The sequence below is a fragment of the Anomaloglossus baeobatrachus genome, chromosome 5, assembly GCF_048569485.1.
Source record: "Anomaloglossus baeobatrachus isolate aAnoBae1 chromosome 5, aAnoBae1.hap1, whole genome shotgun sequence".
Classification (NCBI taxonomy): Eukaryota; Metazoa; Chordata; class Amphibia; order Anura; family Aromobatidae; genus Anomaloglossus; species Anomaloglossus baeobatrachus.
In genome coordinates, this window is record NC_134357.1 from 367,819,594 (window position 1) to 367,835,753 (window position 16,160).

The window sequence follows — 16,160 nt, forward strand, 5'->3', positions numbered from 1 at the left end:
CACTGTATGTATAGAATCAGCCTGATAGTGCCAGTATAGCACTGTATGTATAGAATCAGCCTGATAGTGCCAGTATAGCACTGTATGTATAGAATCAGCCTGATAGTGCCAGTATAGCACTGTATGTATAGAATCAGCCTGATAGTGCCAGTATAGCACTGTCTTTAGGTTATATGCGAAAATCCTGGTGATTGGTTCCCTTTAAAGACCAGTACTGGTTTCAATATTTTATAAGGGAAGTGTTTAAAAGCAATTTCTTAAAATCATTCTGTCATCACTAAAAGGGGTAGTCAAGGATTCAAAAACCAATGCAGCTTTCTTTCAGAAATGGCAGCCGCCCTGACCATGGAGTTCTTGCACTCACGCTCTGGTGGTGCCGCCCTTCAGCATCTTCCCTGCACGTGGCTGTGTACGGAAGAAAAAGTCACAGCCACGGCCACAAATTGTTCACCAATCACGTTCGAAGTTGTATAACTAGCATATTCTACCCCATTAATAAAACTATTCTTGACGGCCCTAGAACTCTCCATTGTGTTTTTCACCTATTTTTTCCCCTACAAATATATGAATAAAGCCAGAACAGTGTGAGTCTGTGGAGGAACGCACCATATGGACTAGAGAAATGTTAACATCCAGTTGTTAATTTATTTATATATTTCCCAGGGAAATAACAGAGGAACTATTCAATGCAGAATTCTAAGAAAAGACAGTTAAGGATTGTCATTTCCTAAGAAATCTGTGCGTGAGGGGGTCTCATAGAACACCTCTTTAACGGTAACCTATCATGTGAAAAAACTCTATTAACCTGTAGATACGGGATTAATGTGCAGGTTAATAATGTTCTGAACCTGCCTGGCGCACACAGAGTCCCACTGCCAGGAGGAAATTAACTTTGTTCTTCCTGGCAGCGTTCGGCTTCCAGAGATGGCACAGGTTCAGTTACCGCGCAGTGTATATTGAGCAGCAGTTATAACCGCGCCCCCACACTGACTGACAGCCCCTCAGCATCAGGGGGCGCGGTTGGAACTGCTGCGCACTGTACACTGAGTGGTAACTGATACCACGCTGGTGCCACCCCTATGACTGGAAACCAAACACTACCAGAAGGAATAAGGTTCATTTTCTCCCAGCAGTGGTGCGCTAAGTGCAGGGCAGGTTCAAAGTGTTATTAACTTGCAGATTAACCATATATTTGAAGGTTTAGGCTATGTGCTCAAACTATAATTTTTTTTTCTTCAGCAAAAAACGTACCCTCTGGCAGAAAAACGCACCTCTAGATGGAAAAATGCATCAAAAACCGCATGCATTTTTGCCGCGTTGTGGTGCGTTTTTAGTCCAATAATGTTTTTTTTGCCCATGCGTTTTTTAAAGAAGAAACAAAATAGGGTATTATAATTGATAACAAGCAGAAAAAAGTAGTAAGTCCAGGACATAAAAAACTCGTTTTTTATTTCAACATCGTAATTTTTTTTTTCTGTTTTCACATACAGAGATACATTAAAAAATGTCAGGATAGACCAGATTTACGCGTTTCGAGGGTAACCTCTTAGTCATAATGGATGCTGCAATTCCGGGCGGCTACTGGCTGCTATTTTTAGGCTGGGGGACTCCCAATAACGTGGACCTCCCCAGTCGAAGAATACCAGCCCCCAGCTGTGAGGTTTTATCTTGGCTGGGTATCAAAATTCAGGGAGACCACACACCGTTTTTTTTTAAATTATTTATTTTTTTTTTTACCGTATGATATAGACCCGCCCATCAGCGGCTGTGATTGGTTGCAGTCAGACAGCTGTCACTCAGCGTGGGGGCGTGTCTGACTGAAACCAATTATAGGCGCCAGTGGGCGTGGCAAGCAGTGAATATGCAATGAGCCTAAAGCCACACCAACAGAGAATCCTGTAGGCCATGCCCCTTTAGTAAAGACCATAAATATTTGCCATTACTAAAAAAGTCCAGATCTCTGGAACCGTATAATGGTTTTAAAAAAATACAAAAATCACATCAGTCAGCAGGAATAAAATAAGAACAAAAACTGGCCACTTATGAACTGATGACAGATGCTCTTTAAGCAGCATCCTGGGTGTGATGTACAGTCCTGTCTTTCTAATCTGCAGCCTTACCAAAAATAGTGTCATTGTCTGTTTCACTTCTCCATTATTCTTTATTTTTATTAGCAGCTTCCTGAAAGACCTGGGAGCAATGGAGAGGAAAAGGCTGCGAGTGGATGGAATTCCGACTGACATCCCAGCTGAACGTGCAAAGGATAAACTCACCATACATTTCCTGAGGAGCCGAAACGGGGGAGGAGAAGTGGAAAAAATCAACATTATCCAAGGAAATCCAGCGTATGCCATTGTTACATTTGAAGATGATGAAGGTAAAAGACAAACCCTGGATAGATGTAGCCGGACGCTATAAGATGGCTGTGTATTAAGCATCAGCATAGTTGTGTGATCACTTACAGTTAGGTCCAGAAATATTTGGACAGTGACACAATTTTCGCGAGTTGGGCTCTGCATGCCACCACATTGGATTTGAAATGAAATCTCTACAACAGAATTCAAGTGCAGATTGTAACGTTTAATTTGAAGGTTTGAACAAAAATATCTGATAGAAATTGTAGGAATTGTACACATTTCTTTACAAACACTCCACATTTTAGGAGGTCAAAAGTAATTGGACAAATAAACCAAACCCAAACAAAATATTTTTATTTTCAATATTTCTTTGTCGCTCCATTGGGAGACCCAGACAATTGGGTGTATAGCTACTGCCTCCGGAGGCCACACAAAGTATTACACTTTAAAAAGTGTAACCCCTCCCCTCTGCCTATACACCCTCCCGTGCATCACGGGCCCATCAGTTTTTAGCTTTGTGTTGAAGGAGGCACACATGCACACAATGCTCCACATTTTAGTCAGCAGCAGCTGCTGACTATTTCGGATGGAAGAAAAGAGGGCCCTTAACAGGGCCCCCGGCATGCTCCCTTCTCACCCCACTGAGTCGGCGGTGTTGTTAAGGTTGAGGTACCCATTGCGGGTACAGAGGCTGGAGCCCACATGCCGTTTTCCTTCCCCATCCCTTAGGGGCTCTGGGTGAAGTGGGATCCTAACCGGTCATCCAGGCACTGGGACCGGGCTCCCTCCGCAGCCCCTGGTGGTATCTGCCGGACAGGAGACTGAGTATCGTCAGGGACAAGGCCCTGCAACTACAGGTACTCTGTGTCCCCTTTGGGATGGTGCATGGAGCACCTGGGCCTCAGACGCTGCAGCGCCTGCAGTGTTGGTTTTTTGTCCAAGACTACCGCGCCGACCATGCCTGCTTGCCGGCCGCGGTTTCTACTTTAGTCCCCGGCTTTTGCGGCCTAGTACATTAAACGCCCGCCCACGGGCCTGCCAGTCAGGGGCAAGGGCGGGACGGTCGGGCTGACGCCGACAGTGAGGGCTGGAGCACACATAGCTGTCCTCCTCCCCCCTCACTAATCCCTATGGGGCACCAGATTCCCGCACCTTTGTAAGTCCGCCCACGGCTCCCTCCTCCCCTGTGAACGCCGACAGCCATGTTTTAACACATCCTGCCGGTGGAGGACTTCTGGCTGCAGCTCTGGGAGACCCGAGGCAGGGAATCTGGTGGCCACACACCGCTGGAGCGGTTGGTAAGCCACACCGGTTACCGGTGCTGGTCCCCCTAGGGTGCTGAACTGTATATAGATACATTATATTTGTATACTTTTCCGGTTCAGCTGTATTGTTAACTTGTGGCTATATACCCTCAGTGATCACGCTCCTGGGAGACAACAGCATGTCGTTCACAAGGAGCAAGGGGGCCAAGGCACAGGGTTATTTTGCTACCTGTACCTCTTGTGCGGCTATGTTACCTGCAGGTTCCACCTACCCTCACTGTGAGCAATGCTCGGCCCCTGTGGCACTCGCTCAGCCGGAGCCTGAGGCACTAGGGGGTCCCTCGGCCCAGGTAGAACCGCCGGCCCCCCCTGTCCAGATAGCAGGGACAGAGTTTGCCGTTTTAGCTGACAAACTCTCTGAGTCGCTTTCTCATTCCATGACTCAGTCTATGGATAAATGGTCTGCTAAGTTTCTAGAGGTTTTGCAGTCCAGACCGGCCCTTACACAGGCCCCGGGCACTGCGGGATCACCCCCAGGCCCCTCTCGGTCTGCGACTAAGCGTGTTCCTGGTGTGGCCTCTCGTTATTACGTGCAGGACTCCGGCACGGACCGGAGTCCCAGACCAGCTAAGCGGGCTCGCTTAGAATCTTCCCCGACTTCTTCACGCAGTTCGGGGTCTCAGCTTGAGGATTCTCTAGAGGAGGAGGCGGAGGTCGCAGCTCAGGACTCTGACCCTGACGTTGCTCTCAATCTGGATACACCTGAAGGGGACGCCATAGTAAATGATCTTATAGCGTCCATCAACCAGGTGCTAGATCTGTCTCCCCCAACTCCGCCTACAGAGGATTCGGCTTCACAACAGGAGAAACACCAGTTTATGTTTCCTAAACGTACACGGAGTGCTTTCTTCGATCACTCTAACTTTAGAGATGCTGTCCAGAAGCACAGGGCTTTCCCGGACAAGCGCTTTACTAAACGCCTTAATGACACACGTTAACCCTTCCCCGCTGACGTGGTTAAGGGTTGGGCTCAATGTCCCAAGGTGGATCCCCCAGTCTCTAGACTGGCGGCTAGATCCGTAGTAGCAGTGGCTGACGGTGCATCGCTCAAGGATGCCATGGACAGGCAGATAGAGCTCCTACTGAAATCCATCTATGAAGCCATAGGCGCGTCTTTTGCCCCAGCCTTTGCAGCAGTGTGGGCACTCCAGGCTATCTCAGCTTGTCTGTCTGAGATTAATGCGGTCACCCGTACCGCAGCGCCACAAGTAACATCTTTGACTTCTCAGGCGTCAGTATTTGCATCCTACGCCATGAATGCTGTCCTGGACTCGGCTAGCCGTACAGGGGTAGCATCCGCCAATTCTGTGGCAGTCCGCAGGGCCATGTGGCTACGCGAATGGAAGGCAGACTCTGCTTCCAAAAAGTTCTTGACCGGTTTGCCTTTTTCTGGCGACCGGCTGTTTGGCGAGCGATTGGATGAAATTATTAAGCAATCCAAGGGAAAGGACTCGTCCTTACCCCAACCCCAACCAAACAGACCTCAGCAACGGAAAGTTCAAGCGAGGTTTCGGTCCTTTCGGCCCTCAGCCAGATCCCAACCCTCCTCATCCAACAGACCACAGAAGAGCCAGAGGAACTCTTCTGCATGGCGGTCTAAGTCACGTCCTCCAAAGACCGCTGGAGGCACCGTCTCCAAGGCAGCCTCCTCATGACTTTCGGCCACCCCAAACCGCATCCTCGGTCGGTGGCAGGCTCTCCCGCTTTTGCGACGCCTGGTGGCCACATGTCCAAGACCGATGGGTGAGGGACATTCTGTCTCACGGTTACAGGATAGAGTTCAGCTCTCGTCCTCCGACTCGTTTTTTCAGAACATCTCCGCCCCCCGAGCGGATCGTTGCGCTTTTTCAGGCGGTGGACACTCTGAAAACAGAAGGAGTGGTGATCCCCGTTCCCCTTCAGGAACGCGGTCGCGGTTTTTACTCCAATCTGTTCGTGGTGCCAAAAAAGGACGGCTCATTCCGTCCCGTTTTGGACCTAAAATTGCTCAACAGACATGTGACAACCAGGAGGTTTCGCATGGAATCCCTCCGATCTGTCATCGCTTCGATGTCCCAAGGAGGCTTCCTAGCATCAATCGACATCAAAGATGCCTATCTCCATGTGCCGATCGCTCAAGAGCATCAACGCTTCCTGCGTTTCGCCATCGGGGACGAACGCCTTCAGTTTGTGGCACTGCCTTTCGGCCTGGCGACAGCCCCACGGGTCTTCACCAAGGTCATAGCATCCGTCGTAGCGATCCTTCACTCTCAGGGCCACTCGGTGATCCCTTACCTAGACGATCTCCTAGTCAAGGCACCCTCACGGGTGGCTTGTCAACACAGTCTGACCGTTGCTCTGGAGACTCTCCAGAGGTTCGGGTGGATCATCAATTTTCCAAAGCCAAAATTGTCTCCGACCCAGTCACTGACGTACCTCGGAATGGAGTTTCATACTCTCTCAGCGATGGTCAAGCTGCCGCTGGACAAACAGCGGTCGCTGCAGACAGGGGTGCAATCCCTTCTTCAGGCACAGTCGCACCCCTTGAGGCGCCTCATGCACTTCCTGGGGAAGATGGTGGCAGCAATGGAGGCAGTTCCATTTGCACAATTTCATCTGCGTCCAGTCCAATGGGACATTCTCCGCAAATGGGACAAGAGGCCGACGTCCTTGGACAGGAACGTCTCTCTGTCTCTGGAAGCCAAGACCTCTCTTCAGTGGTGGCTTCTCCCCACTTCTCTGTCGAAAGGAAAATCCTTTCTGCCCCCATCCTGGGCTGTGGTCACGACGGACGCGAGCCTGTCAGGATGGGGAGCGGTTTTTCTCCACCACAAGGCTCAGGGAACCTGGACTCCGACAGAGTCCTCCCTTCAGATCAATGTTCTGGAGATAAGGGCAGTGTATCTAGCCCTCAAGGCGTTCCATTGGTGGCTCGAGGGCAGGCAGATCCGCATACAGTCGGACAACGCCACGGCGGTTGCGTACATCAACCACCAGGGCGGCACTCGCAGTCGTCAAGCCTTCCAAGAAGTCCGGCGGATTCTGCTGTGGGCGGAGGCCACAGCCTCCACCATCTCCGCGGTTCACATTCCGGGCGTAGAAAACTGGGAAGCAGACTTCCTCAGTCGCCAGGGCATGGACGCGGGGGAATGGTCTCTCCACCCGGACGTGTTTCAAGAGATCTGTTGCCGCTGGGGAACGCCGGACGTCGATCTCATGGCGTCTCGGCACAACAACAAGGTCCCGGCATTCATGGCACGGTCTCAGGACCACAGAGCTCTGGCGGCGGACGCCTTAGTTCAGGATTGGTCGCAGTTTCAACTGCCTTATGTATTCCCTCCTCTGGCAATGCTGCCCAGAGTGTTGCGCAAGATCAGGTCCGACTGCCGCCGCGCCATCCTCGTCGCTCCAGATTGGCTGAGGCGGTCGTGGTACCCGGATCTGTGGCATCTCACGGTGGGGCAACCGTGGGCGCTTCCAGACCGACCAGACTTGCTATCTCAAGGGCCATTTTTCCATCTGAATTCTGCGGCCCTCAACCTGACTGTGTGGCCATTGAGTCCTGGCTCTTAGCGTCCTCAGGGTTGTCTCAAGATGTCATTGCCACTATGAGACAGGCCAGGAAGCCAACGTCAGCCAAGATCTATCACAGAACTTGGAGGATCTTCTTAGCCTGGTGCTCTGAGAGGGGGTTTATCCCCTGGCCGTTTGCCTTACCCAGGTTTCTTTCCTTCCTTCAATCGGGATTGGACAAGGGCTTGTCTCTCGGCTCTCTCAAAGGTCAAGTCTCGGCGCTTTCCGTGTTTTTTCAAAAGCGTCTAGCCAGGCTTCCGCAGGTCCGCACGTTCCTGCAGGGAGTTTGCCACATAGTCCCACCTTACAAGCGTCCGCTGGAACCCTGGGATCTCAACATGGTTCTACGGGCTCTTCAAAAACCACCTTTTGAGCCGCTGCGGGATGTCTCTCTATCACGTCTTTCGCAGAAGGTGGCATTTCTAGTGGCGGTTACTTCACTCCGTAGAGTGTCAGAGCTTGCAGCGCTGTCATGCAAAGGCCCTTTCCTGGTATTTCACCAGGATAAGGTGGTTCTGCGTCCGGTCCCGGACTTTCTCCCTAAGGTGGTGTCCACTTTTCATCTCAATCAGGATATCTCCTTACCTTCATTTTGCCCTCATCCAGTTCACCAATGTGAAAAGGATTTGCATTTGTTAGATCTAGTGAGAGCACTCCGGATCTACGTGTCTCGCACGGCGCCCCTGCGCCGCTCTGATGCGCTCTTTGTCCTTGTCGCTGGCCAGCGTAAGGGGTCGCAGGCTTCCAAGTCTACCTTGGCTCGGTGGATCAAGGAACCGATTTTTGAAGCCTATCGTTCTTCTGGGCTTCCGATTCCTTCAGGGCTGAAAGCCCATTCTACCAGAGCCGTAGGTGCGTCCTGGGCATTGCGGCACCAGGCTACGGCTCAGCAGGTGTGTCAGGCGGCTACCTGGTCGAGTCTGCACACCTTCACGAAACACTATCAGGTGCATGCCTATGCTTCGGCAGATGCCAGCCTAGGTAGGCGAGTCCTTCAGGCGGCGGTTGCCCACCTGTAAGAGGGGGCCGTTTTACGGCTCTTTTTATCGAGGTATTCTTTTACCCACCCAGGGACTGCTTTTGGACGTCCCAATTGTCTGGGTCTCCCAATGGAGCGACAAAGAAGAAGGGAATTTTGTTTACTTACCGTAAATTCCTTTTCTTCTAGCTCCTATTGGGAGACCCAGCACCCGCCCCTGTTCCCTTCGGGCTGTTTGTTCTTTTGTGTACACATGTTGTTCATGTTGGATTGTTCTTTTGGTTCATGGTTTCAGTTCTCCGAACATCCTTCGGATTGAATTTACCTTAGACCAATTTATAAGTTTTCCTCCTTCCTGCTTTGGCACCAAAACTGATGGGCCCGTGATGCACGGGAGGGTGTATAGGCAGAGGGGAGGGGTTACACTTTTTAAAGTGTAATACTTTGTGTGGCCTCCGGAGGCAGTAGCTATACACCCAATTGTCTGGGTCTCCCAATAGGAGCTAGAAGAAAAGGAATTTACGGTAAGTAAACAAAATTCCCTTCTTTGTTGCGAATCCTTTGGAGGCAATCACTGCCTTAAGTCTGGAACCCATGGACATCACCAAACGCTGGGTTTCCTCCTTCTTAATGCTTTGCCAGCCCTTTACAGCCGCAGCCTTCAGGTCTTGCTTGTTTGTGGGTCTTTCCGTCTTAAGTCTGGATTTGAGCAAGTGAAATGCATGCTCAATTGGGTTAAGGTCTGGTCATTGACTTGGCCATTGCAGAATGTTCCACTTTTTTGCACTCATGAACTCCTGGGTAGCTTTGGCTGTATGCTTGGGGTCATTGTCCATCTGTACTATGAAGCGCCGTCCGATCAACTTTGCGGCATTTGGCTGAATCTGGGCTGAAAGTATATCCCGGTACACTTCAGAATTAATCCGGCTACTCTTGTCTGCTGTTATGTCATCAATAAACACAAGTGACCCAGTGCCATTGAAAGCCATGCATGCCCATGCCATCACGTTGCCTCCACCATGTTTTACAGAGGATGTGGTGTGCCTTGGATCATGTGCCGTTCCCTTTCTTCTCCAAACTTTTTTCTTCCCATCATTCTGCTACAGGTTGATCTTTGTCTCGTCTGTCCATAGAATACTTTTCCAGAACTGAGCTGGCTTCATGAGGTGTTTTTCAGCAAATTTAACTCTGGCCTGTCTATTTTTGGAATTGATGAATGGTTTGCATCTAGATGTGAACCCTTTGTATTTACTTTCATGGAGTCTTCCCTTTACTGTTGACTTAGAGACAGATACACCTACTTCACTGAGAGTGTTCTGGACTTCAGTTGATGTTGTGAACGGGTTCTTCTTCACCAAAGAAAGTATGCGGCAATCATCCACCACTGTTGTCATCCGTGGACGCCCAGGCCTTTTTGAGTTCCCAAGCTCACCAGTCAATTCCTTTTTTCTCAGAATGTACCCGACTGTTGATTTTGCTACTCCAAGCATGTCTGCTATCTCTCTGATGGATTTTTTCTTTTTTCTTTGTCGCTCCATTGGGAGACCCAGACAATTGGGTGTATAGCTATTGCCTCTGGAGGCCACACAAAGTATTACACTTAAAAGTGTAAGGCCCCTCCCCTTCTGGCTATACACCCCCAGTGGGATCACTGGCTCACCAGTTTTGTGCTTTGTGCGAAGGAGGCAACACATCCACGCATAGCTCCACTTTTTAGTCAGCAGCAGCTGCTGACTATGTCGGATGGAAGAAAAGAGGACACATATAGTGTCCCCAGCATGCTCCCTTCTCACCCCACTGTATGTCGGAGGTGTTTGTAAGGTTGAGGTACCCATTGCGGGTACGGCGGCAGGAGCCCACATGCTGATTCCTTCCCCATCCCTTTTTACAGGGCTCTGGGTGAAGTGGGATTTACCGGTCTCCAGGCACTGAGACCGTGCTCCATCTACAGCCCCTGGAGAAGATGCTGGATGGAGCGGAGTACATCAGGGACATGGCCCTGCTTCCTCAAGGTACTCTGTGTCCCCGTGCATTTGGCGCTCACACCGCAGCATGCTGGGTGTTGTAGTGCGCCGGGGGACATCAGCGCTGCGGCGCCTGTGCCATGGCCTCATTCAGCTTTGCTGAAGCAGGCTCACTTATGGGAATTGGTCGCGCCGGCCGCTGGGACTGCGGCGCGGCTGGCACTTGTAGTGCGCCGGGGACTTCAGCGCGGCCTGCGCTTTTACGGCGGCCGCGCTGATAACTAGAGTCCCCGGCTTTTGCGGCCTGCTTCCGTTCGTTCCCGCCCCCAGACCTGCCAGTCAGGAGAGGGGCGGGACGCTGGCCACTTCCAGGAATCGGTCGCGCCGGCCGCTGGCAGCGGCGCGGCTGGCACTTGTGGTGCGCCGGGGACTTCAGCGCGGCCCGCGCTTTTACGGCGGCCGCGCTGATAACTAGAGTCCCCGGCTTTTGCGGCCTGCTTCCGTTCGTTCCCGCCCCCAGACCTGCCAGTCAGGAGAGGGGCGGGACGCTGGCCACTTCTATGAATCAGTCGCGCCGGCCGCTGGAACTGCGGCGCGGCTGGCACTTGTGGTGCGCCGGGGACTTCAGCGCGGCCCGCGCTTTTACGGCGGCCGCGCTGTTAACTCGAGTCCCCGGCTTCTGGGCCTAGTCTCCCTTCGTTACCGCCCACAGCCCTGACAGTCAGGGTAGGGGCGTGACGCTGCATAGAGCAGAGCTGAGAGCTGGAGTATGTTTTGCATACTCCACCCCTCTCACTGTGTGCACTGTGAATCCGGATTCCCGCACTTTCTCAGGCACGCCCACGGCTTCCTTCTCTACAAGGACACCGGCAGCCATTAGTGTCAGTTTCTGTACGATACAGAGACAAGTGTGGAAGACCCTGGCATTCTGATAGTCACACAATCGCTGTAACAGGCGTTAAGCAGCACCTGTGGTGCTAACCCCACTAGTGCAGAAGTGCACTTATAGATATGCTTGTACTATATACATTGCACTGTTTGGTCGCACGTTGTATATACCCTCCTGGATTATGCGGAGGAGTTATCAGCATATTCTCTGTGTAAAACAAAGGTGCAGAACCACATGTTTTTCTATACAGCTGGTACAGCATGTACGGCTATACGGCCGGCAGGTACATAGACTCCCATTGTATGCACTAATGGCCAGGGGATGAGGACGGTGTCTGCAGTATTTACTGACAGTTTTTCTGAGACTATGGCTATGATACTAGAAGCCTAGCAGTCCGGACATGTCTCTCACAATATGGGCACTGTTGAATCATTGATCCATGGCCCCCCTCAGTGTGAATAACTAACAGCTCCGGGAATGTCACACGCATCCCAGAGTCACGGCTCTGCACGGACGTCAGTCCCAGACAGCCTAAGTGGGCTCGCTATGAGCGGCCTCGGTTTCATCAGGGTCCTAACAGAAGGACTCGCTGTGTAATGAGGCGGAAGTAGCGGCTCAGGATTCTGATCCTGAGACCGCTCTCAATCTGGATACACCTGATTGTGACGCCATAGTAAATAATCTTATAGCGTCCATCTATAGAATGTGGGTTATTTCTCACAGCTCCTCCAGTGGAGGAGTCAGCTTCACGTATTTTTCTGGACCACTCTGCCTTCAGAGAGGCAGTCCAGGAACACCACGCTTATCCAGATATGCGCTTCTCCAAACGGCTTAGGATACACGTTATCCCTGTCCCCTGACTTGGTCAAGGACTGGACCCAATGTCCCGAGCGGCATCCTCCAATCTCCAGGCTTGTAGCTAGATCCATAGTTGCAGTGGGAGATGGAACTGCAAACTCAAAGATGCCACTGACAGACAGATGGATCTCTGGTCGAAAGCCATCTATGAGGCTGTCGGCGCACCGTTGGCTCCGGCATTCTCTCCCTTGGGGCACTCCAAGCTATTTCAGCTTGTCTTACACAGATTGACACGGTTACACGTACATCTGTGCCGCAGGTGGCATCCTTAACCTCTCCAATGTCTGCATTTGTTTCTTACGCGATTCAGGTTGTCCTGGACTCTGCGAACCGTGCGGCGGTAGCCTCCGCTACTCCGTGTTTTTAAGCAGAGCCTGGTCTGCTCGTTAAGTGAATGGAAGGCAGATTCTGCTTCCAAAAAAGGTTGCCTAACCAGTTGCCTTTTTCTGCTGACCGACTGTTTGGTGAGCGTTGGATGTAACCATCAAACAGTCCAGGGGTAAGGATTCATCCTTTCCTCAGCCCGGACACAACAAACCCCAACAGAGCAAGAGGCAGTCGGGGTTTTCGGCCTTTTCGAGGCTCGGGCAGGTCCCATTTTTCCTCGTCCAATGTGGACTCAAAAGGATCAGAGGAGCTAAGATTCTTAGCGGGCTCAGTCTCGCCCAAAAAAGCGACAGTCTGAAAACCCGCTTCCAAGGCGGCTTCCTCATGACTTGCGGCCTCGGTCGGTAGCAGGCTCTCCCGCCTTGGCGATATTTAGCTGCCATAGGTCAATGACCATTGAGTGTGAGACATTCTGTCTCACGGGTACAGGATAGAGCTCACTTCTCGTCCTCCAACTCGATTCTTCAGAATTTCTCCACCTCCCGGCCGGGCCGCTGCTCTTCTGCAAACAGGGTGCACTCTATAGGCAGAAAGAGTGATGACCCCCGTTCCTCTTCAGGAACAAGGTCACGGTTTTTACCCCAAATTCTTTGCGGTACCTATAACAACGGGCCGTTCCGTCCCGTTCTGGATCTAAAAATGCTCAGCAAGCTCGTGGACACCAGGCGGTTCCGGATGGAATCCCTCCGCCATGTCATCGCCTCAAGGTCCCAAGGATATTTCCTAGCATCATTAGGCATCAAGGATGCTTATCCACACGTGCCGATTGATCCAGAGCACTAGCGTTTCTACGCTTCGTTATAGGAGACGAACACCCTCTGTTCGTAGCTCTACCTTCCGGCTAGCGACAGTCCAACTGGTCTTCGCCAAGGTCAGGGCAGCAGTAGTCACAGTCCTGCACTCTCAGGGTCACTCTGTGGTCCCGTATTTAGACGATCTACTTGTCAAGGCACTCTCTTAGGAAACATGCCAACACTGCCCGAACGTTGCGCTGGAGACTCTCTAGAGTTTTGGGTGGATCATCAACTTTTTAAAGTCAGATCCGACCCCGACCCTATCGATAACATATCTAGGCATAGAGTTTCTTACTCTCTCAGCGATAGTGAAGCTGCCGCTAGACAAACAGCATTCACTAGGGGCTGCAAGCTCTTCTTTAAGAACCAGTCGCACACATTGAGACGCCTCATGCACTTCCTACGTAAGATGGTAGCAATGGAGGCAGTTCCTTTCGCGCAGTTTTACTGCGTCCACTACAATGGGACATTCTCCGCCAATGGGACGAGGAGTCGACGTCCCTCAACAGAGTCGTCGTTCTTTCTCAGGCGGCCAAGGAATCTCTACGGTGGTGGCTTCTTCTCACCTCTTGGTCAAAAAGGAGGTCCTTCCTATCCCCGTCCTGGGCGATAGTTACGACAGACGCGAGTCTATCAGGGTGGGGAGCAGTTTTTCTCCACTACAGCGCTCAGGGTACGTGGACTCAGCAAGAGTCCACTCTTCAGATCAATGTTCTTGAACACAGAGCAGTGTATCTTGCCCTACAATCCTTCCAACAGCGGCTGGAAAGCAAGCATATCCGACTTCAGTCGGACAGCTCCACAGCGGTGGCATACATCAACCACCAAGGAAGAACGCGCAACCGGCAAGCCTTCCAGGAAGTCCGGCAGGTTCTGATGTGGGTGGAAGACACGGCATCCACCATATCCACAATTCACATCCCAAGTGTGGAAACTAGGAAGCTGACTTCCTAAGTCGCTGAGGTGTGGCCGAAAGAGTATGGTCTCCTCACCCGGACGGGTTTCAGGAGATCTGGCGCCGCTGACAGAGGCCGGACGTCGATCTAATGGCGTCACGGCACAACAACAATGTGCCAGCTTCATGGCACGGTTTCACAATCATCGAGCTCTGGCGGCAAACGCCTTAGTTCAGCATTGGTCGCAGTTCCAGCTACCTTAGGTGCCACCTCTGGCATTGTTGCCCAGAGTACTGCGCTAGATCAAGACCGACTGCGGCCGCGCCATCCTCGTCGCTACAAATTGGCCGAGGATGTTGTGGTACTCGGTTCTGTGGTGCCTCACGGTAGGCTAACCGGGGGCACTACCAGACCAATCAGACTGGCTGTCTCAAGGGCCATTCTTCCATTTGAATTCTACGGCCCTCAACCGGATGGTGTGGCATTGAGTCCTGGAACCTAGTGTCGTCAGGATTACCTCAGGACGTGGTTGCCACCATGAGACAGGCTAGCATACCAACGTCCGCCAAGATTGACCACAGGACGTGGAAGATGTTCTTATCTCGATGCTCGGCGCAGGGTGTTTCTCCCTGGCCGGTTGCATCGTCTATGTTTCCTTCCTTCCTGCAATCTAGGTAGGAAAATGGGTTGTCGCTCAGTTCCCTTTAGGGACAAGTCTCAGCGCTATCTGTATTTTTTCAGAAACGACGACTTCCTCAGGTACGCACGTTCCTACGGGGAGTTTGTCTTCTCAGCACTCCGTACAAGCGGCCGTTAGAGCCCTGAGATCTGAACAAGGTTCTAATTGCTCTCCAGATGCCGCCTTTCGAGCCTTTGAAGGATGTCTCCCTTCCCGTTTTTCACGGGAAGTGGCCTTCTAGTAACGGTCTCGTCTCTTAGGAGAGTTTCCGAGCTAGCAACGCTCTCATACAAACTCCCTTCCTGGTCCTTCACCAGGACAGGGTAGTTCTGCGTCCGGTTCCGGAATTTCTCCCTAAGGTGGTATCCCATTTTCATATCAATCAGGATATCACCTCACCTTCTTTGTGTCCTCGTCCAGTCCATCAATTTCAGAAAGATTTGCAATCTGTTGGTTCTGGTGAGAGCACTCAGGTTCTACTTCCCGCATGGCGCTCCTGCGCCACCCGGATGCACTCTTTGTCCTTGTCGCTGGTCGGCGTAAACAGTCGCAAGCTTCCAGATCCACCCTTGCTCGGGGGCTCGAGGAACCAATTCTTGAAACCTACAGTTCTACTGGGCTTCTGGTTCTCTCAAGGCCGAAGGCCCATTCTACCAGAGCCGTGGGTGCATCCTGGGCATTACGGCACCAGGCTACGGCTCAGCAGGTGTGTCAGGCACCCACCTGGTCGAGTCTACTTACTTTTACCAAGCATTATCAGATGCATACCTACGCTTCGGCAGACGCCAGCCTAGGTAGATAAGTCATTCAGGCGGCGGTTGGCCACCTGTAGGAGAGGGCCGTTTGACGGCCCTATCATGAGGTATTCTTTTACCCACCCAGGGATTGCTTTTGGACATCCCAATTGTCTGGGTCTCCCAATGGAGCGACAAAGAAGAAGGGAATTTTGTTTACTTACCGTAAATTCCTTTTCTTCTAGCTCCAATTGGGAGACCCAGCACCCGCCCTGTTTTCTCGGGGTTTTTCTGTTTTTTCGGGTACACATGTTGTTCATGTGGTATGGTTCAGTTCTCCGATGTTTCCTCGGATTGAATTGGTCTTTAAACCAGTTATTGGCTTTCCTCCTTCTTGCTTTGGCACTAAAACTGGTGAGCCAGTGATCCCACTGGGGGTGTATAGCCAGAAGGGGAGGGGCCTTACACTTTTAAGTGTAATACTTTGTGTGGCCTCCAGAGGCAATAGCTATACACCCAATTGTCTGGGTCTCCCAATTGGAGCTAGAAGAAAAGGAATTTACGGTAAGTAAACAAAATTCCCTTCTTTTCAGCCTCAGGATGTTCTGCTTCACCTCAATTGAGAGTTCCTTAGACCGCATGTTGTCTGGTCACAGTAACAGCTTCCAAATGCAAAACCACACACCTGTAATCAACCCCAGACCTTTTAACTACTTCATTGATTACAGGTTAACGGGTGAGACGCC

At 51.5% G+C, this 16,160-nt stretch overlaps 1 protein-coding gene across 6 annotated transcripts in view; it reads left to right on the forward strand.

Moving 5' to 3' along the window:
- The window catches only part of LOC142311490 (uncharacterized), a 74,022-nt gene that overhangs the window by 49,393 nt on the left and 8,469 nt on the right, over window positions 1-16,160 (forward strand). For 3 of the 6 annotated variants that reach the window (XM_075349969.1, XM_075349968.1, XM_075349971.1), the window contains one exon: window positions 2,175-2,377. In XM_075349969.1, the coding sequence (XP_075206084.1) occupies window positions 2,200-2,377 (178 nt within the window). In that variant the 5' untranslated portion in view covers window positions 2,175-2,199. The remainder of the gene's footprint in view (window positions 1-2,174; window positions 2,378-16,160) is intronic. The other 3 variants (XM_075349973.1, XM_075349972.1, XM_075349974.1) reach the window with 1 other exon arrangement.